Raw genomic sequence first — 24,042 nt, forward strand, 5'->3', positions numbered from 1 at the left:
AAAAGAAAGGAAAGAGATCTGGAAACGTGTAATTTTCGCACTATAAGGAAAAATTATTTAGATCGTTTACGTTGAATGGGAACCATAAATGGCTGGAATTACTAAATAAAGTTACAGAAGACTATAACGATACGAGACACAGAACCATTGGAATGAAACCGAAGATGTGATAGTAATAGTGAGAAAGAAACTACTAGATGGGCGTTTATAGTCATCATTAAGGTCGGGAAAATCAAAATTTAAAAGTTGGCGATTACCGTTAAGATCTCAAAAATGAAAACATCTTTTGAAAAGGATATATACCCCCAAGAGTTGGACCAACTGAGCTTTTCAATAAAGTATCTAAAGTAAAAATTACAAACCCTGTAACGTACCTTTTAGAAGATTAATCAAGGTAATTCCATCAGCGGTGGATTTTACGAAGAAGAATTACAGAAAACTAAACAACCTGAAATCTATCTTGTAGAGCAAGTGTTGAAAAAGAAAGGAAAATAAAATTCTAGTCAAGTGGTTAGGATTCGACAAATCACATAATAGTTGGATTGATAAAGGTAAAGATATTGTCCTAAAACCTCTTCAGTAATTCAAATGCATTAATTGTGTAAGGAGTGTAATTTCCACTGTTTAAGTCATCAACATAAAAATCAGTGTTGTGGTGTAGAATTAAAGAACCTGGAATTCAAGCTTGTTAGGTGTGCCTTAATATAAAAATCGATTAATTTTTTTTTTTTTTTATTATAATTAATATCCGAATAATATTATCCTATATTTTAGATGCTCTAAAGATACTATTGTACGTTCACTTCAGGAACATATATCGATTCATACCTCCATCAAATTCAATATGGAATTATTTTGTTCATACATATTAGGGTCTGAAACGAAAGAAGATATTAAATCGTTTAATTCCCGATATGATGTTGTTTACGAAAATACAAATCTGGAGGAAGTATTCAACGAGATTAAACAAGTCTTAGTGACGAAATCTGGTGCTTTCAAGGAAAGAGATAGCGGTTTGGTCGTTAACGTAAGATTCTTTTTTAGACATTGAATAATAAACAAGTTTAAACAAATAAATTAGGTTTGGTGGTGGTGGGTAGGGGAAGGAAATAAACGTATACGATCGATTAGTAATCGTCAAGACACCGGTTTGTGTGTATGTCGAGATGGAAGCGCTAGACATAACCTCAAATTCATCATCATGTTCCTCACCAGATTATTTCGAGTAATCTAAACAATAAATGGTTTTACGAAGGTGAAAATATGGAAATCAAGAAAGAACGCAGATTGTTGGCTGAAACGTGTTATCCAACGAAGAACTTTGATAATTGTTGCTGGATATAGTATCGCGAGAAGTATTTGATCCTCTTACAGTGTAAAATTGTGGAACAATATTATTCAACCTACCACAATGAACTAATGATAATCTCTTTTGACGATACGGATTGGTTCGAGTTTTTGAACATTACATCATCATTTATTTTGGTACCTGACAATGAGAAAATGGAGAAAACTGTTCAAGCCCTATCTGAAAATTTCACCGTTAAAGCAAGCAAATTCCTGGAAGAGTGGATAATTACAGTGATGTGCTTGGGTGTGCCGTTTTGTTTCACTATGGAAGACATTCGATTAATTTTAAATCGAAAGTTTATTGTTAATTAATAGTGAGTTACTTGTAAAATTAGACTTAAGACCTTTTAGATAATCTTTTTTACATTATATTATGTTTTTTTTTTATTTTTATCTTGATTTTTGTGTGTGTTTTGAAAGAAATTAAAAAAATATTGTTATTTAAATGTTTGTGAATTATCATATTATATGTTGGAATTTCTAGAAATTAATCCAAATAAACTCAAAAATGATTTTTCAACTCATATGTTTGTATTTACCTCTTGTTGATAAATTGTATAGAAATAATAATTTACGCTTTATTCTTTAGTATTATTTAAACACTTGAGAGTAAATATGTGTAAAAGGAGAAAGATGTCTACCGAAAGATATAATTTTTTTACTAGAGAAAACATTTGGCTATTTAACAACAATTAAAAGAACTTAATAAAAAATTTTTACGAAGAGAAACAGTATATGTTTTCGAAACTTTTAAGAATTGAAGATCTCTCCATAACATACAAATTATTTGTTTGGATGACTCGCCCTACGATATACGCATAATTTTAAATCAAAGTTTATTGCTAATTATAGGTTAGAGTTACTTGTAAAAATAACACCTTGTAACTGTTGTGAATAAATGTATAAAAATAATAAATTTAACGTTTTAATTCTTTTAGTAATTATTTAACGCACTTGAAAAGTAAAAGAACATGTATTTGGATTTTGGCAAAATATACTACAGAGGAGTTAAAAGCATTGTCTGTAGAATTTCTAGCAGAGCATATTAGCCCCTATACGCTTTTAAAAATATTTAAAAAAAAAAAAAAAAAAAAAAATAATTTTCTATTTGCAAACGCAATTGCCATGTTTTATTCACTACAATAGACCTGATCAAGTGACTTATATTGACGGTCCTCCCCTTCTCAAGCAAGATGTCGAGATTGTTTATATTCTCTCCGTCAACATAGCTAAACAGTCATTCAGTATCCAGACATGGCGGCGTTAAGTTCAGCTTTTATTATATTGGCCGTTATATAGTGCAAAATACATTCTATATAAATAAACCGAAAGATGTTATTGAAGCTTTCGTATGTTTAAAAATATATGATTCCTAACAACGAAGTGTAAATGGCCAGAAGCTTGGCAGAGATTGGAATATAGCAATAACGGATCGGTGGAAGTTTTCAAACGTCCATTATCGGAAGAAGAGACTAGGAATAAGACGAACTAAAATATATAAAATAAGGTAATCTTTTTCAAATAGAAGTGTTGGAGATCAATCTGATTGGCAGATGTTACCGATCAATTTTAACGATAGTTCAACTATGGAAAATCAGACGTGTAAAAAGGATAAGGAAGAACCTACAGTGATTTCATATATAGTTCTATTTTTGTATATAATTATGACGTTTGTATCATCTGCTATAATAGTATTTATTACCTGCGCCAAAATATCAAAAAGTAAATGTATTGCATCTTTTAAAATAAAATATTAAAAATTTGTATTTTGTTTTTCAATTAACACCCTGTATCTATAAATTATAAACATATTTCTGTTTGGGTAAAGCGTGTTAGCGGTCTTATCGGTAACTTCCGTGTATAGAAAACCAATTTAATCGCCGGTCGTATACATTTGGTCGCTTTTTAGTTCATTTCTAACTTCTAACGGTTTTGGAATCAAGAAATTTTCTGTGTATTTTGAGTGTGTTTAGTGAAAAGGGCTTAAAATTGTGTGATATCGAAGAGTGATTTTCGTGTGTTAAGTGCCTGTTTAACGGAGTATGTGGATAATAACTGTAAACTCAGGTAGGTCCGTATTTTTAAGGTCTCTGTGTGTTTTTATGGTAATAAACCTATTTTTTCGGCAAATTTGTACATGGGCCTATAGCGTGATGGTATATGGGTGTTTATAGAAAAACATATTTTAGTTATTAATTTTTATTCCATCTATAAGTTTTAATGGTTTCAAGGGCTAAATTTAATTTTTATTCATAGTAAAATTATTATTAATTAGCGTATTTTTCATTTTAAGTGATATTTTTTCTGTTGGGATAAGGGTACATGGTATAGGAAAGACCACACCCCAATATGACCGTTGTGTAAATATTTTAAAGTTACACGAAAATAACCGATGTTTGCCGAAGTCGATGACAGATGACCAGCGGTTGTTTACCCTGGATTTAAATTTGAAAACTTTTTTTTTTTTAATATTAATCTTCTATTTTTTATAGGAAATCGTATCATAATAGTTTTAATTACTAGCTGTTTTGTTTTTAATGTTTTTTTTGAATAAACACCATTGTTAATGCATAATTAGTTAAGTAATACAATTTTTGGTATAGTCTTACACTTGGTTCGCTGTGGTTAATAGGTATAAGGCGTGGGAGTACAATTAAATAATAGCTAGGATATTTGACATAGTCGTTATTTAATTGTACCTACGGTCTATACCTTTGAGACAGCTTTAAACCGATGAAGAACAATGGAGCCCAAATTACAGTTACCTTCTTTGAGCTACCCGATAGGTGGCGCTTGGTAGTTCCGGAGTTAGGCGCTAGATGGCGGTCGGCGACTACGTACAGCGTTGCCGGATGTATAATGAAATGCGACGTTGCCAAATCTAAAAATCAGAAGATTTAGGGAAATTACATATAACCCATGTTATAAGATTTACATAGGGTGGGTCGCTATGGACGAAAAAATTCCCTAAATTTAGGGAGAAAATGGGGGTTGACCTTGGGCTCAAGTGCCCCCATACCTACTACTGTTATACCCGGTATACAGGGTATCCCAGGCTGAGCGTGCATTAGAAGTTTCTAGAGGAATACAATATCTAGATCGGAGAATTTTTGCACATCATTGTCTCGCATCTATCGATTAAAAATGTTTTCAATATGGCGGCACTTCCGGAAATACTGGAAGTTGACAGCTACTTTCTTATTTTAAATGGGTGCCCCCATTTCTTATTACATACTTAAATTCTCTGTAAAATTTTATGAATTTTGATATTAAACACTCTATACCTAATATTAATCGTTTTTGAGAAAAAAATATTTAAAAATTTTTGGACGAAAAAAACTACCTGTCAAAAAAAATTGTATAGCCTAAAAGTCAAAATTAGTGATTACCACAGCCAACTGTGACATAAAGAGAATACATTTCAAAAATTAAATTGTTCAAATGTCATATAATAATGGCGACAGCTGTCATGGAATTGAGCGATTCGAAAATTCTCGTCATTTTTTTTTCAAATGGAAATCTACTTTTTGAGTATGCATATTCCTATTCCTAAAATAAATCGTTTTTAAGTTATTTAAGATTTGGTTTGAAAACGTATATTTTTCTTGATTTTATCTATCTTCCTTTGATATTAAGTGTCAAACAGTGAGACAATTTATTTCCATCTGTCAGAAAACGAATTATTTGAAGTTCCTATATTATAAATACTGCCTGCCTTAAGAGTTTAAAAAGTGTATTTATAAAAATATATATCGTATTTTCGCTCTTTAATGATATCTAATAGTTGATATTATTAATAATATACCGTATGATGTATGATCGAGAAAAAAACAGCGCAAAGTTGGCTAGGAAATGATCGATAATATACTGCTTTTTCAATAAAGTGTCACATTATGACATGGCCAGATCTATTGCTTTACATCACTTGACGTTTAAAGTCATAGACTACTGTAGTCAAAAAGTTACAAATTGAAAAGCCTTTTCACTAGTGAAATAAAAAAAGTGGGTTTCTATTTGAAAAAAATGATTTATGATAATTTTTTAATTGCTCAATTCCATGACAGCTACCGCCATTATTATATGACATTTGAACAATTTAATTTTTGAAATAGATAGCCACATGTCTTCTCTCTATGGCCCAGTGGCTGTGGTAATCAGTAAATTTGACGTTTAGGCTATACACATTTTTTTGACAGGCAGTTTTTTTCCTCCAACAATTTTAAATATTTTTTTCTCAAAAACGGTTAACGTTAGGTATAGAGTATTTGATATCAAAATTCATAAAATTTTACGGAGAATTTAAGTATGTAATAAAAAATTTAAGTACCCATTTAAAATAAGAAAGTTGTTGTTAACTTCCGGTATTTCCGGAAGTGCCGCCATATTGAAAATATTTTTAATCGATAGATCTCGTTGTGAAACAATAATGTACAAAAAATCTCCGACCTAGATATTGTGGTTCTCTAGAAACTTCTAATGCACGCTCAGCCCGGGACACCCTGTATATCTTTATTTTCTTGTCTCCATACGGCAAGCTGCTTTTATTTCTTTAATAACATACTTCTTGCTACGCAAAAATTACTCTCCAGAGACTTATAAATTTTATTTTACTAAACTAATAAAGTGCTAAATATATATTTCGAAAACCAACCAAAGGATCTCGACGGAAAAATTAGAAACCAACTAATGCGAAAAAGAAAAGCTATTAAACGCGGCGTTTTTCTAGGGAAAATCAAGGAAAATGCGATAAGGAACGTCGAAAACTCGCAGGAAACCGAAGGTTATCTCTGACTTTTTCGGCCAAGCTGTTCATTGTTCAACCAGCTCGGGAATTCCATTCGAGAATTCCTTTTGGTTTTGCCCCCATTATATATTTTTTTAATTTATTCTGGTGTAGAACGTCAGACGGTGGTTGTTTTTTTAAGCAAATTACTTTTCATTATCCTGGAAGTGCCGTCTGTACTTATTCTTATAATATAGCATCGGGGTACAGGGAATGATAGTAAATTAGTTTGTTAAGAAAAGGTTTTATAGAGTTTTTCGTCCTTTAAGATGAAACTGAGAATATTTTTATAACAGTTTATTGTAGTTTAATTCTAAAAAATTATGTATATATAAATAATGTATATTTCTTTGTCGAGGGTTCATTGCAAGAAAAAAATGCCTAGGTACCTTCCAAACTTCTTTCCACCACCTGTTTCGTTAATTGTATCTAACAGTAACAAATTTTAAGTAAATTTGATAAAGAAAATAAAGATTCCTATATACTCTCTACCACCTTCTTTTGACTCCTTAAGAATTTAACAATATAAATTATAGCCTATATCCTAACCGCCATATTAAACTTTTAAACATTGAAAACCTCATCAAAATCCGTTCACTAGTTTTTTAGTGATGTTTTTTAAATAACCAATATTGTAATATTTGAGGGGGCGTTTTCACCCTCTTTGAATTTTAAATTCGAGAAACCCCTCCTTATCGAACCTGTACACCCCACAGTCAATCCGTTTGCCAAAAATCAGTTTTAAACGTCAAGCAGTTTAAGCAGAATCGTGATTACTAAATGGTCATATTTTATGAAACACCCTGTATAATATGTAAAACAACAAAATAAAATATACGTGTTTAAGAGTTTTTCCGAAAAACTCACCGGTTTTTAATTAAAAAATATTCTAATATTTGAGGGGTGGTTTCAACCCCTTAGAATTCGAGTTTCGAAAAATCCCTTCTTATCGAACCTCTACACCCTAAAGTTAATCCGTTTTCCAAAAATCAGCTTTTTACGTCAAGCGTTTTAAGCAGGGTCCTGCTTAATCAAAGACCAGATTTTTCAAAACACCCTGTATACATTCTTAAAAATCTTAAAATATGTAAAAAAATAAAATAAAATATACGTGTTGAGGCGTTTTTCCGGAAATTATGACCGTTTTTTAAATAAAAATTATTATAACATTTGAGGGGTGGTTTCACCCCCTTGAAACTGGAATTTTGAAAAATCCCTTCTTATCGAACCTCTACACCCTAGAATCAACCTGTATGCCAAAATTGAGCTTCTTACGTTGAGTGGTTGGAGCAGGATCGTGAATAATCAGTGAGTCAGTCACTTAAGGATTTTATATATTAGCCTTTAAACAAGGATATTAGGGTATAGATATCTGAGATGATATGTATGGTGGCACATCTATATATATATAGATATTGAGCTAGGAGGGTAGTAGCTATACTTAAGTAAAGTATATTACTGTTATCCTGGGAGAGGTAACTTAACAGTAAGTAAATCTTAAAAATACTTACCGGCATGTCTATGGAATGTAGATGACAACGATCCTCGGTTTTTTCGCATGTAGCATCCCTTGCAGCACGGTAGCATTCTGCAGATATGGAATAGTCCGTCCCTAAACCGGCTGTTCATGTAGCAGTAGATGATAGGGTTGTAGCAGGCGTGCGACATTGCCAAACCGTGAAGAGCGAAGAACACGTACGGTTTGACATCCGAATAGATGTCTTCTTGAAAAATCTGAAAAAAAAAGATGAAACTTCATGAAACAAAAAAAAACATCATGATTATAGATTAGTAAATATTATTTAAGAAAGTATATTTGAATTGAGTATATAGAAACAGCAGTATACATAATGGTGGATCTGCTAGTAGTATTGCAAGCTCAATATAGGTATCTAAAGTTGATGGAATTTGAAGAACAAAGATATGTACACATTTTATCAGACAGAACCACAGCTTGGCAACTATATGGAGGGTTCAGTTATTTTGGTTCCAATAATACATAGTAGTTCCATGTCCACGGAATAATGGGATACCCTGTATTTTTTAATACTGTAGAAAATATTTCTTGAGTCACCGTGTATACAAAATTAAAGGATTAAACCTAAATTGAAGTATTATAATATAAGATAACCATATCGTTTATCGTTTGTGTGTATTCCAGGATACTTAATAAACCATAATACACACTAAAAACGTGCCGTCAACGCATATACGTGACTTTATCTCGTTTATTGCAGGTATACCAGAACCGCTGCCAAAACTCCCCTTATACCCCCTTATTTACCTCCTCCCTAAAAAGTGAGGAGGGAGGCATTATAAACGAACTGGTGATTAAAGCAACCTGTTTGTGTTTCTGTTACAAGCGCCATCTTGTAAACGCTAACCTCTCTAAGTTAGCCACCTTGGGTATAAAATTTATGTGCAACACGGCCTCTGTGAATGTTAAGTGTTATACATATTATAGGGTTGTTCTAATCGTAATGGGTTAACTTCGGCAGCATATTCTGCTAATAAATTGCTTCGTTTCGGAGATACAGGCTGTAGAAGTTTCATTTATATCAATATTTGGATAAATATTGGTGTCTGGATGCTTTTTTGAAAAATTCTAATTCGGTGTCTATAAAACTCCCAATTGTAAAACGTATACACAAACGTATATCATATATCACAGAAAAACTGGAAAATTATAAATTTTAAAAAAAGTGTAAATTTACAGAAAAATGGAAACTTACAGAAATGTGCAAATTTTATATTTACATTTTTTTTTAAAAAGTGCAAATTTACAGAAAAATTCCAAGCTTAAAATTTACAGAAGACGTGTAAATTTACAGAAAAAGTGCAAATTTAAAATTTACAGAAATATGCAAATTTACAGAAAAAGCGTAAATTTACAAAAAGGTGCGTTTTTAAAATTTACAGAAATCGTGTAAATATACAGAAAAATTTAAAATTTAAAATTTACAGAAAAACTGCAAAATTTCGATTTTGAAAAAAAGTGTAAATTTACAGGAAAATGTAAACATTTACAGAAATCGTGTAAATATACAGAAAAATTTAAAATTTAAAATTTACAGAAAAACTGCAAAATTTCGATTTTGAAAAAAAGTGTAAATTTACAGGAAAATGTAAATTTACAGAAATGTGCAAATTTACTTTTACATAAAACGTGCAAATTTTCGAAAAATTGCAAGGATAATATTGACAGAAAACGTGTAAATTTACACGAAGAGTGCAAATATAAAATTTACAGAAAAAGTGTAAATTAAAATTTTACATAAAACGTGTAAATCTACAGAAAAATTTGACATTTACAAAAAACTGCAACATTTGTATTTTACAAAAGAAGTGTAAATTTACAGAAAAATGTAAACTTACAGAAAAAGTGCAAATTTAAGATTTACCTAACACGAGCAAATTTACAGAAAACTTGCAAGCTTAAAATTTTCAGAAAACGTGTAAGTTTACAGAAAAAGTGCAAATTTAAAATTTAGACAAAACGCGTAAATCTACAGCAAAACTTCAAAATTTAAATTTTACAAAAAAGTGCAAATTTACAGAAAAATGTAAATTGACAGAAAAATTGCAAATTTAAAGTTTACATAAAACGTGTAAACTTACAGAAAAAGTGCAAATTTAAAATTTACATAAAAAACACAAAATTACAAAAGCAGTGTAAAATTTACTAATGTTTTTTCCAATGTTGGCATGGCAGTTTTGGAATAAATTAAATATAGATAATTAAAGCAAAAATCAAAACAAAAATTAATATAGCTTAAATATAAACACTTTTAACTTTTTTATCAATTAGTGCTCGTTTTAAGTGAAACATTGTAAGTTTAAAAAGTAACAGTTTATTCTAATAAAATAATTTATTTGGCATACATATACGTATGTATTTATATGTCGATAGAGTACCCTCTGTATTTTTAAATCAAAAACGATTCATCCATTTATCTCACATGAATGCCTTCATTATAACGAGTTTGTCGGTATTATTATTCGGTTTGTGGAAATGTAAAGCTGGGGTTTTAAAATATATATGTGTAAAACAATTTTCAATGCATAAAGGGATAAAGGGAAAAAATGGAAAAACATCCACAATGGATTAAATAATATTGTGTAGGTAGTAAATAATAAATATATACAGGATGATGCGTCGTCGTTGGAAACATAGGAATCGAAATTATTTATGTGAAAAAAAATTAAAACATGATTCGAAATAATAAAGTACTTATTTTAATAGTTAATAATAATGTCCAAATCAGGTCTATTTTTAGAGAGGAAATATATATTTAGATTTATCTTCTTTTTTGTATTCTTAGACGATAATCTAATTCGCAAATGTCGTGCTCCGTATTACAAAACGAACAATGAACGATGACAATTTACATAATTGTAATTTAAATATTATTTTCCATATGAATATGTAATCTGGAAACGAATAGTCTTTTAATTTGGATTCCGAACCACAGCGGCATTTTAATATGCAAATCCTCTTAACATATTGTGACATTTTTATCAAGTTCAGACTTCTGCTAAACAGTGGCGTAGCGTGGGTTAGGAGCGCCCGGGGCGGAGAGCCTCTAGGAGGTCGCCCCGCAGGTACTTGGAGGGTAGCCGCCCGGGGCGGCCTGCCCACACCGCCCCCGCCTTGGTACGCCACTGCTGCTAAATATATCTCTTTCTCTTATTACACTCACTGGCACGAAAAACGGGCACCTTTAAATTTTCATGTATTTTAAAAATTTATTTATTGTGTTGTATGTATAATGGACCGATTTTGATGATTTTTTAAGTAATTTGTAGCAAAATTATTCGACTTTCTAGTGTCTCTTTCTAAATTAAAAATGAAAGTTGCCATCTGTCAATTATACGAGGGAAAACATAATGTTGATGTTTTGGTGAAAGTTTGAAACACCCTGTGGAGTACGTTAACAAAGCAAGGAATTTAAAAATCATTTTATCATCTAGATGTATCTTTTCTCGATAGTTTGTTTTTTTGATTCATCTAAATAGCTTTATTTTTTTTGGAGATATTCGTTTTTGAAGAAGACACTAACATTTTTTTGTATTGTAATGTACGTATTGTTAATGAAATGTTTTGAATATAAGCAAACATATCACCGAAAAAATACGAGTATATTTTCAAAATTATCCAGATTACATTGGACCGTGGGATTTTTGAAGCGTTGATCTCGCACGGAAAAAGCCACTTTACCAAATTGAATATGGCTGTTTGGTATCAGTTGAGTTGATACCGGTTAATCCGGGGTGATTCAATACAAAATTCCAATCAATTTTCGACCATTATATTATCTTTAGTACCGTCGCAGGAAAAATCGAACACATTTTACGTTCCGTTTTTTTTGTCGTTCGCCTCAGTTTTTGTAGCTTGAAGAGGGCTTCATCCTGTTATTCGATCCGGAATTAATTTAATTTTCTTTTTAAAAGCTCGACAGGAATAAATTGGAAATATAAAAAATAATTTAGTAAATATCTGGGAAAAAAAATCATTTTTTTTCTGTGTGGTATAATTTTTTTAATATTTAAATTAATACCCACACATTAATTAACAAGACTATAGAAGCATTTTAACAAAACTATCGCGGTAAAATCGAAAAAAAAACGGCTGGGGAATGAAAATTGATGATCATTTTGGCGAGGTCAATGCGAACTCCATTTCAGTTTTTTACATAATATGAGGGCAATGATGGTAATGCACATTTTGAAAATATTTTTGTCAACATACAGGATGATTCAAACACATTTTCAAACCAAAGTTGTATACTTTTAAATGGAATACTATATTTATATTATTTAGCTCACTGGAGTTTTTACTCAATTTCCGTTCCAAAAATACCATAACGTCATATACTATACCGAGTGGTTTTTGAAATATAACAGTTTTATACTAAATTTACTGTTTATTTAAAGCCCTCTTAAAATTCTAAATTCAAAGAATTTTAAAATATTTTAAAGGTAAGTATTGTATAATAGTGTCTTCTTCAAAATTCGGTCTACCAAAATTTGCAATTTTGTTTGATATATACAGGGCGAGTCAAAACTATATATTGTATTAAGTGAAACACCCGTGTATTTTGTATCATAACTGAACAAGTTGAACAAACAGTTTTATTAAGCACTTTCCGTACCTAAAATCGATATTTAATGAGAAAATTATGTTTTTTGAATGTATAAGACAAGATTTGACTTTTGCTCTTTCAATAGTAGGCATTTCTCATTAATACTGTCATTAACGTTTTCTTAGAATAATTGTTTCAGTAGATAGTGCCTTATTTTTATAAGTATTGTATTGTTATTATTATTAATAGAATATATTTCTTCTCTTTTTGAAACCTGGAAGTCGATATTGAAATATTGGCACATATTCGTCTTTTTGAATGTAATATAATATATTACTTTCGAGTACAGAGCATTATGCATATAAATTTGTGATAAATCACGCTAAACAACCTTCAAACCTCTCTTAATAAAAACACAATCCTTTCAGAAAGTCTCTATAAAGAATAAAATCCTCTCAAAAAAACGAACCTTCATTAAAGATAATAACTGAGAACGATCTTTTATCTCTATAATAATCTCTGAACATATCAATAAGGTATTACGATACAAAAGCGAAAATATCCCTCAAAGGACTGTAGATAAAACCAAACTAATAACGATGATTTAAACGCAAGACATGTATAGGCTGAGAAAAAGAAAAAAATCAATTAAGTTACTTCAAATTCCATTAAGTTTGGGAAAGAAAAACTGGATAGAATTCCAAAAGAAACAAAGAAACAACGTACATTAATCTATCGGAGTTCGATCTTTTCCTAAATAAAGATTTGCTATTTTTTTGTTAAGAAAACAAAAATAGTCTTTCTTTTGTTGTGTTTTTTTTTATTTTAGGCCTTTAAAACTAGCCAGCTATTTTGCAAACAAATAGCAAAACCAACACCACAAACTGACACCTAACCAACAAAATAACAGCGCTTTTTGCAAAATAGCTGTTTTTAATTAATTAATTTTTATTGCACTGTAGCCGTAACATATACACTCCTTTTTCCTTGATTTTTGAAGCAAACTGTATATAAATATATCAACTTTAATTCGTATACTCAGTTTACTGTAGTATTTGACTTATTATACAGGGTTAATCGAAGAATTGTTGTTTAAAATATCTCTTCACACACAACCCTATCTTTAAAACACCCTGTACACTAATTTTGTGAGCAACTTTTTCTAAAACAATATTTTTCGGTCAGAACCATGCCTCCTGAATATTTTGTTTTTTGACTCATGTCAACACATGCCTTAGTTAATTTTTTAGAGCTAAATGAACTTGCCACAAACATTTTGCAATCTTTTCAGTTATCGTTACTTTTTGATGTTATTCTTCATAATGACGAGGTGACTTTGGTGACTATTGTTGTGTACGATTGAATATGGGCCTTAGTGTCGAAGATTGTCCAAAAGTTATTGATCTTGGTCGAAATTATGAATTTTCTCTTGTTCCTTGAAGAAGAATCAGAAAAATTAACAAAATTATATTTGCAGCCTCATCGGATGTCATTGAACTGACATCTACAGACAGTGAGGGGGAGACAGTTTTTTACAAGGTTTTTGCTTGTTTGTACCGGGTGTCCCACTAAGAATAGCTCTTGACTGTATCTCGGAAAGTATTAGCCGTAGGGCCTACGGAAAAAAATATTTATAACTAAGGGGGTTATGAGAAATTGCTGGAAATTATTTTCAAGTTTGTAGAACGACCGCTAGGTGACGCAACTGCAACAAAAAAATATGAAAATGGAGTTTTTACACAATTTTGCCTAGATAAGGTGTACTATAAGTAATAGCTTCATAATCTTCAGTAAATTTTGAATATTTTCTTTTAGAGCCATTTTCCCCTATCTACAAAAATAAAGTGGTGGGGGAAGGTTAGATCTGTTTTTATTTAAATATTAATAACTCTGGACTGGATGATCGGAATCCAACAAGCGAGGGCTTGTTTAAAAGAGCGTTTCTTACTCTATATTTTACCGTATAAACAATAATAATAAGCTTTATAACGTAGACGCTAGGGGGCGTTGTCTTACAATTTAACAAACATTGCGCGTTTTTTCAAAAAAATTAAATGCAATAGATATGTAGTTTTAGCTGATAGTAAAGAGTGGTAAAAGTTTAAAAAGTCAGCGAAAACCGCATCTTGATATCTTATTTCAAACCGAAGATATTAGCAAAATTATAATAAATACCAAAAAAATAAGCCCTTAATTACCTTATTTTTACAACACGGTATCAGTAGCCATCTTAATTATGCCCATTCTAACAAAAAAATAAGATAGAAACAATTAGTTTATTTTAAAATCGACGAAATACCAGAATACCATAATACCAGAGGTATTAATATCTAATAATTAAGATATTAATAACAGTGAACAAGAAACGATGATTCAGTGAAGTCATGGTAGGCTTTGGAAACAGTTGCTTTTGACGTAATAGTATAAACGTCAAATTGTTATTAGATCAACATTTTGATAGTCTTATAAGCGTTTTTTATCTTTTAACTGCTTTTTCAAAATGCCTTTATTATTTGAAATAGTTGAAGTTGTTGGCATTTTGAAAAAGCTATCAAAAGATAAAAAAACGCTGATAAGACTATCAAAACGTTGAACTAATAACAATTCGACGTTTATACTATTACGTCAAAAGCAACTTTTTGCCAAAGCCTACCACGACTTCACTGAATCATCGTTTCTTGTTCACTGTTATTAATATCTTAATTATTAGATATTAATACCTCTGGTATTATGGTATTCTGGTATTTCGTCGATTTTAAAATAAACTAACTGTTTCTATCTTCTTTTTTTGTTAGAATGGGCATAACTAAGACGGCTACTGATACCGTGTTGTAAAAATAAGGTAACTAAGAGCTAATATTTTGGTATTTATTATAATCTTGCTAATATCTTTAGAGGCCATAAGTATGTGCGCAAACTAGTGCGCGACTCGGAAAATTGGAACCACGAAAAACAATACTTTTGACTATAAGTTTATAATCTGTATAATCTGTGGTATTACGACAACAGTCATCAAAGCCACCTCGTGATATTAAAAAATAACAACATGACAACAAGTAATGATAGTTGAAGAAAATTGCAAATTGCTGGTGGAAAGTTCATATTTCGCTCTTAAAAATTAACCAGGGCATGTATAAAATCATAGCGTGACATACAACTAGAGCTATAAAGAAATATATAAAAGTGAATTCATATAATTTTCATCACTTATTAAAAGTAATGTATAAACCCAATTTAGAACGCAAATACACGTTTTGTTTACCAATTGTTATATTTTATTTATTGCTAGTTAGTCATTCTACCCTGTTTAATTATTCCCAGTTTTTCACTGAGGTTGATGTACACATTTATAACCCTTTATATCGTTGAGCCTTTTAGTACGGCACAAATAATCTTTATTTATGAGAAGGTTTTTTTTTACCTCATTTAATGGAAATGGTAGACGATAAAGCTTATAATTGAATATTTGAAGATATTTTTTTATCATCCAGAGAGCTGGATGGGGTACTTTTTTACTTTATTGTCATATTTTTTTTAATATTGTTTCAAAAATGACGTTTTTTGGTCTGTAATTTTAATAGAAATTGATCTACAAGCTTTATTTATGAGAGGGTAAATTTTTACTTGTTCAAGATACTTTTTTATTTTACCCTAATTGGTTAAATTTACTTTTCGTTCTAATGAGCTTTTGAAGAAAGCTTACATTTCGTTTTTTTTTAAGTGACACAATATATTCGTGAAGTTATATATCTATACGCAATTCAGGACACCTGATACACTAACGTACAAACGCTTAAAAAACGCTGTTTTTTATGAAATTTATATTTTTTCTTTAAAGGTAAAAATATAGATAAAAACATATTTTATTGACGTAGGTATCCCAAAATTTTCCGTGGTCACAATTGAGAAGAAGAAACTAAAAGGAAAAAACACATCGCACAGCCTTAAATTTTACAGATTCCTTTTTCTGTCGAGCCTTTAAACGAAAAATAATCTTTTGGAAAGTTAAAGCTATTTGTTTTTTCTGACGATTCGATTATAGTAGGCTCTGGATACTCCTATATATTTATAAGATATCTTTAGAACGAGGATTGGGCTAGCTGAAGTTAAATATTTTTTGTTATTTGTTTGAATAAAGAATAAATAATGTTGATTTTTCGGCTCTTTGAATAAACAAACAGTTTGAAAAGAGTTTTCTGTTATTTGTAGGATAGCCAATTTTCCAGTTATGTATTTAAAAAAAGAGCTTTAACTTTGATACTAAAATAATATCAAATCGTTTTTATAGTTCTTCGCTAAATTGTGCTTTTAATAGAAAATTTATTTTTCAAGTTATATATTCCAAATTGAAAATTTTGCGGAGTAATAGAGAAAAAATAATAGAAAAATGTAATTAAAAAATATAAAATCGTTTTTATAGTTCTTCGCTAAATTGTGCTTTTATAGAAAATTTATTTTTTCAGTTTAGATATTCCAAATTGAAAATTTATGTGGAGTAATAGAGAAAAAATAATAGAAAACTGTAATTAAACTTACCATGAACATGTTGTATGGCAACCAGCAGAGAGTGAAGACGAATACCACAGTAATCATCATTTTTATCATCTGAAATCAATAAAAAAAGAGTAATGTAGATAATTTTAATAATTTATATTTTTATAATATATTTATTTTAGCAACTGTTAAAATTGCCTTATATCTATCAAAAATAGTAGATAAAATAGTACTCAAGGGTAGATTAAATGATACTTTAAGAGCGAGGATAGGTTAAAAAATTTTCTTCTCGCACGTTTTTTAATTGCTTCCATTTTTGAAAATTTTTGTATTCCTTTTCATAAGTTATTCGGGATTTAAATGGAAGTAGTTTGGATATGGCGTTTGTCGCCTCAGCCTGAATATCTGTTGGTAATTTACTTATTTCGTTTTGAGCCATTTTTGGCTCCAATTCAATCAGCAGCGACACGAAAGAGAATTAAAAAATATTGATTCAAAACTCTGACAACCAAAGAGACAGCTTTATTTATTTGTCAAATTACATAAAAACCAACGCCACTGATAAAAAATAAAATTTTTAGAGTTTTTTTATTTACTCGGTTTATTTCCAAGCAAAAATGTCTCTTGCAACTTTCTCCTATCTAACACCATTTTGTCACAATTTCAAAATAAATTCATTTTTTAATGAGAATCTTAAATATAGCGAATTATTATAACTAGAGGGCAGAAACACATGTGCATCGTCAGCTCTAACACCATTCCATCTAACACCACTGCACATTGTCATTGGTAGATATGCCAATGCGACAATGATTAGAATGGTCACTAACGGAATTAGTACTGGGAGAATTGTCAGATCAGGGGCTTGGAACACCCTCAAAAAGGAAATACCACTCCTGCAACTCCCAGTGGACGATATGCCAAGAACGTACAACTTTGACAAACATGTCAATGTAGTATTGAGCAATAAGAAGGATTGGAAGAGCGAAACGCTTGCCCAGCAGTTAAAAGATCATACCATAACTTGGTATACTGATGCTTCCAAAACCAATACGGGAACAGGGATCGGAGTGATTGGGCCGAGAGCTAATTACTCCGAACCAATGGGCACTTACCCTAGTATCCTACAGGCAGAAATCTACGCTATCGAGAGATGCGTACAACTTATCTTAGATAGGAACTATCGGAAATAAGAAATAGCCATCTTATCTGATAGTCAAGCAGCGTTAAAGGCGATCAACTCAGTATCAATCAATTCGAAATTGGTCAAAGAATGCATAGAGAAGCTGAATAAATTAGGCAAAGAAAACAAAGTCCTCCTACACTGGGTGCCTGCTCACCAAGGGATAGAAGGCAATGAAAAAGCAAATAATCTAGCTAGGAAAGGAGCGAACACTCCACTAACTAATTCCAAGTGGTAACCAACTCAAGGCGGAACTCAAGAACTTGGAAGATTCCATCCGCAACCTGGAATGGAAATCTTGCAATGGTCTAGGACACTCGAAGAAGTTTCTGAGGGCTTATGATCAAGAAAAATCACAGATCTTCCTGGGTCTGAGTAAGAACAATCTTCGGATTGTCACGGGGTTTTTAACAGGACACTGTCTCCTCAATGAACACCTCAGTAGATTGAAACTAAGAAGAAACGGCGAATGCAGATTCTTCTGGGAAGATGGTGAAACACCAGTACACCTCATCACTGAGTGCGCCGAGACGACAACCATTCGTGCCATGAATTTTGGTACGACTGATATTGGAGATGGAGAACTACCCTCTATAAAACCGTCCCAGATACTGGCTTTTGTCAAAGCCCTGGGACTGTATGATGAATTATGATTCAAGAAAGGGGGACACAATGGATCTGTAAGGTCGAAGTGATTAACCCCCCTCCCACTCATTCTAAATTCTAAAAAATTCTAAATCGTCAGCTCCCTTCATCACTTATACATATAATAATAATAGCTCCCGTATATAGCGTTTGACGCCTTGGGAGTAGCAAGGTACAGCTTGCCATGCTAGACCGGTTCGGTATACAAGGAAGGTTTTGGCTAGTACTACGCTTCAACCGCCTATTATTATCTCAGGATTGTGAATCCCAAGTACTCATTTAAGGCTGAGTCGACGAGTCGAGTGGGATTCGAACCCACACTTTGAGATTGGTAGACGAGAGCCAAATAGACCAAGGTTTAGCTCCTTAAATAAATTTTTAAAAAATTATAAATTTAAACTATAATTTTTTTTTAATTCTTAATAATAAAATTCTTAGTTTTAAGGTAGTTATAATAATTCGGATATTTAAGGTTCGCTTTAAAGAAATTATTTATTTTTAAATTGTGACAAAATGGTGTTAGATAAGAGAAAGTTGCAAGAGATATTTTTTCTTGGAAATACACCAAGTAAATAAAAAAACTACGAAATTTTTATTTTTATCAGTGGCGTACTATTCTTTTTTGAAAAAATTACTTGATGGGTATCACATCTACGCCACTGATTGAAACTAAAACCTCTTCTTTTTACAATTAAAATGTCTCCGTTAGGTAGACTCCTATAATAAAATTTTATAACGATACCTTCAACTCTTAAAAAACTATTAAAGAATATATCTTTAATTTTTCAAAAAATTTAACTCCCTGTATCTTGCGTAAGAGGCATTTCCAACCCATAGTGTGCTATCTCAAAATTAATATTTCGACGTCCTCCGTCATTCCCCGAAAGGATGACCAACTTACAGGAATCATCCTGTATATTAGTCGGTTTAGAACGTTTTTCTACGTTGTCCGATACCCAATTTCCAGTCTGTTCTATTCGTACAATCATCTGTTGACAGGTTTCTTTCACTCATCGCTTTGTGTACGCTTTTTGCCATTTCAGTTTCGGTCTTCCCTGTTTTCTTCTGCCCTTTGGTTGCGAATTGATTATTTTCTTGGGCCATCTAGTGTCCTTCATCCGCTCTACATGTCCGTACCAGATCAGCTGCTTTTTCTCTATATTCTGTGTTATCGTGCCTTCTATACCCATATATTTGTTGTTTTATGGTATTATTTCTTATTCGTTGTTGTCTTGAAATTCCCATTGATCTTCGAATGACATCCATTTATACGGCCTCTATCCTCTTCTTGTATCTCTTAGTTATTCTCCATGTTTCTACTCCATACAGGAGGTTGCTCTTTATCATGGTTTCAAATACATTGCATTTTCTTCGCTTTGTTATTGATTTGCTCCATAAGATTCCATTTAGACATCCGATTATTTTTTTCGCGTTGATAATCCTCTTGACACTGATTAACTTCGTGACCGTTGTCCAAGTTCAAATTTCCTTCTTGTGCGCCTATACATAGATATTTTGTTTTGGTTATGTTAACTGTCAAGCCCTACTGTCCGTATTCTTCAATAAGTTTTCTTAGCATATATTGCATATCCTCATTGTCATTGGCAACTATTATTTGATCGTCTGCGAATTGAAGTGTGAACAAACATTCATTGTCAATCTCTATGCCCATACCACTGATCTTTCTTTTCCAATTTTTTAAAGCGACTGCAACGTATGTTTTAAAGAGAGTAGGGGAGATGCAACACCCTTGACGCAAGCCTTTGTCGGTTGTAAATGTTTCTGTAAGCTCTTTTCCTACCTTTATTTTTGATTTTGCGTCCTTAAATAGTTCCTTAAGAGCTGTTATATAAGTATGGTTGATCGTAGATTGTTCTAGTACCCTCCATAGTCTTGATATTGGGACAGTGTTGTACGCTTTTCGTAAGTCAACAAATGTTATATGTGTGTCCAAGTTTCTTGCCGATCTTTCTTCTATAACTTGTTTTAAACAGAACACGTTATCTGTACACGACCTTCCTGCTCTAAAACCATTCTGTTCTTCTTCCTCCTTTTCTCTATAATCTTCTTCTATGAGATCACGTAAAATTCTACCATATAACCTGCTCATTGTGTTCGTCACTGATATATCACGGTAGCTACTGCAGTCTAGCTTATTGTCTTTTTGATGGATCGAAGATATATAAGCCAGCCTCCACTTTTCTGGAACGGGATGTCCGTTTAAGCAACTATTCAAAATTAATGCCAAGCTTCTAAATAGTTTCTGCGTACCATTTTTCAACATTTCGGAGTATATTCCTTCTGAGCCGCTTGCTTTACCTGATTTTAAGTTCTTGGCAGCCATTCTTATTGTTTCTTCCGATATTTCAACTACTTCTCCCTGTACGTCGATGTTTCTTGGTGAATCAATTAAGTACTCTTGTCTAGATTCCTGAAGGAAAGTGGTAACGGCTTACAAATACCCAGTGACAATTTATGAGCACTCCACATGTTTAGTAAAAATATTGAAAATTTTGTGAAAGTGAACTTTTGTGAAACTCTGAAAACTCTCTCTAAACACTGCATTTGCATCAAAAAACTTCAAAAACTTCTTTTTCAGACTGGCAAAACGATTATAAACGTATTTCTAAACTTTAGGCAAAAGTTTCTGACAGCATAATATACTTTAAAACTAATAATAACTTAATAGCAAAACCATGAAGAGCAACAAAGGTAAATCTGAAAGTTTAATAAATCCGGAGTTATTTGTTACAAAATGGCGTTTGGTCTAAAAATATACGTAGATCAAAATGAGGATATACACGACGGGCATGTAGTATATTTGAAGAAATATTGTTATATTGTTTTTAAATAACGATTTTATTGATAATATGAATTATTACAAAAAAAAATTAGCTATTATTAGTTATAGTTATTCATCTTCTTCTTCGGGTTCCATCTCCTAATGGAGGTTGGAAATCATCATGGCAATTCTAACTTTGTTAACGGCTGCTCTGAATAACTGGTTTGAAGTCATTCCAAACCATTCTCTCAAATTCTTGAGCCATGATGTTCTTCTTCTTCCTTGGCTCCTTCTGCCCTTTATCTTTCCTTCTATTATGTTCTGCAGCAGGGCATATTAAGGTCCTCTCATTATGTGTCCAAAGTTCTCAAGTTTTCTCTTTTTAAGGGTGTTAATCACCTCTTCGTCCTTCTGAATTCTGCGTCGCAGTTCTACATTTGTAACCTTGTCAGTCCATGCAATCTTCAGCATACGCCGATAACACCATCTTTCGAATGCCCCAATCTTCTCCATTTCGGCCTTTTTAAGAGTCCAAGCCTCTGAACCATAGAGAAGAGTTGCAAATACGTAACCCCTTAGCATTCTTAATCTGAGCTTTAAGTTGATGTCTCCACTGCAGAGACATCTTTTGAGTTTTACAAAGGCTGCTCTGGCTATTTCTATTCGAGCTTTTATTTCTGCTGATTGATCCAAGTTTTCGGTCAACCAACTGCCTATTCATATGTATATTCAATACACATAATTATTTAAATAAACACAACATATATATTTGAAACCAATTGAACTTTTAGTTACGTAATTTAGGGCGCGATTTTTAAATTTATTGTTGCCAACCATGGACATATTCGGCGCCGGGCTAACTAACTGGAACTTAACTTTCGCGCTGGGGATTCAGGTGGTAGCTCTGCTGTAAAAAATGTCAAGTTGCCACATTTATTTATTTACTTATTTCTGGACATTGTCATTAGTTTTGACACTTAAGTTTTGTATTGCAAGTTTTTTTGTTTAAATAAATAGTGCTGTGATACTTTAAGCTTAAAAATGTTTACTAGCAGGCCTTGCAGTCGAACATTGTTCTTTTTAGAACCTCTTTTAGTGCGAAGTGGTACAAGATTGCTTAATAGCCGTAAACAAAACTTATCGCAACTTGATCAGAACATTTTGAACGGGAAAGAGGTAGTAATGGCTCTTTATGTCCCTTAAATGCTGTTAAGAAGGTGAGTTTTGTTGATATAAGTAGAGGGAGATGGCCGATTCTGCATCAGGAGGAGGAGGAGGATCAGAGGATCAGGCGCACTGCGCATGCGCAAATCAGGTAAGAACAGTTAAAATAGGCTAATAAACAAGAATAAACAGGTTTCAACCGCTTTGAACCGCTTTTGAACAGCTTTGAACGGGTTTGAACAAAAACTGAACATGTCTGTTGTTTTACGCTCAGGAAGAGGAGGAGGATCAGAGGATCAGGCGCACTGCGCATGCGCAAATCAGGTAAGAACATTTAAAATAGGCTAATAAACAAGAATAAACAGGTTTGAACCGCTTTGAACCGCTTTTGAACAGCTTTGAACGGGTTTGAACAAAAACTGAACAGGTCTGTTGTTTTACGCTAAAAAGCCGTTCAAAGCTGTTCAAAAGCGGTTCAAAGCGGTTCAAACCTGTTTATTCTTGTTTATTAGCCTATTTTAACTGTTCTTACCTGATTTGCGCATGCGCAGTGCGCCTGATCCTCTGATCCTCCTCCTCCTCCCGATGCAGAATCGGCCATCTCCCTCTACTGATGTAAATAACTGCTTATATATTTATAATTAATTTATTTTTGTTTCCTAAAATATTTTGATTAAAAGAAAATATGGAAAAGTGGGCAACGCTGTACCGGTCAAGCTTAATCACGTGAGTAAAAGTTTACTGGGTATGAACTTATATAAATTTTCGAGATAGTACATAGGTACATAAAATTTCCTACAAACTTTGAAAATTATCAAATTTTGTTATGACTTTTTTTTTTCATACATAAGTCATGAAAATTGGTGATTTTGATTAGGTAGGTCACCAATTTTGATAAAACTACAGTTATTTACTGTTTGAAATGTACGTATAACAAGATAATAGAGAATATTATAGCCTTAAGAGTACCTACGGCACTAGATATAAGCAAAGTTTTAACCATCATGAAAAACCGCTCATAGACAAGGCACAAAATAGAAATCAACCAGAACGCCGACTCTGCCGAATTTGATGACGTTTCACGAATCGCGACGCCATATTGGCAGCGGGTAACTCTCAGGGCCGGATTAAAACGCTTTCGCAGGCTGTTGCCAGAGTTATATTGAATAAGTATTTTTATTATCTGATATGTGATTATAGACTGAGCGTAATACGTTATTTCGAAAGGTAAAGTTTGTATTGTATAGATACCACCACATGTAATTTTTATGCAGCGGTTTTTTGCAATTAGTAGGTAGGCAGATAATATATGCGTGGTCAAAAATATGGAAATGGGTAGATATCGTGAATTTTAAAAATAAACTAAACCAATTAATTAAAGGTCAACTTTCTACTCGAACCCTTGAGCTGCGTTTTACTGGTTGGCAAAAACCCGTGCTCATCCCTACACCTTTCTTAGAAGTTTTTATGGTCTGGGAAATTACGCGAATTGCGTTGCTATAGGTACGTTCTAAAGTGTAACAGTTTACAATACTGAATTTATTTGTTAGAGGCACGT

At 32.1% G+C, this 24,042-nt stretch overlaps 1 protein-coding gene across 1 annotated transcript in view; it reads right to left on the minus strand.

The window, feature by feature from the left end:
• LOC115885640 (RYamide receptor-like) overlaps positions 1-24,042 on the minus strand; it is a 168,619-nt gene that overhangs the window by 73,799 nt on the left and 70,778 nt on the right. The window contains exons 5-6 of the mRNA XM_030904607.1: positions 16,753-16,821; positions 7,645-7,867 (exon numbers count right to left, since the gene is read on the minus strand). Coding sequence (XP_030760467.1) covers positions 7,645-7,867; positions 16,753-16,821 — 292 coding nt within the window. The remainder of the gene's footprint in view (positions 1-7,644; positions 7,868-16,752; positions 16,822-24,042) is intronic.

This window comes from Sitophilus oryzae, unplaced genomic scaffold, assembly GCF_002938485.1.
Source record: "Sitophilus oryzae breed Bouriz unplaced genomic scaffold, Soryzae_2.0 scaffold_410_pilon_pilon, whole genome shotgun sequence".
NCBI lineage: Eukaryota > Metazoa > Arthropoda > Insecta > Coleoptera > Curculionidae > Sitophilus > Sitophilus oryzae.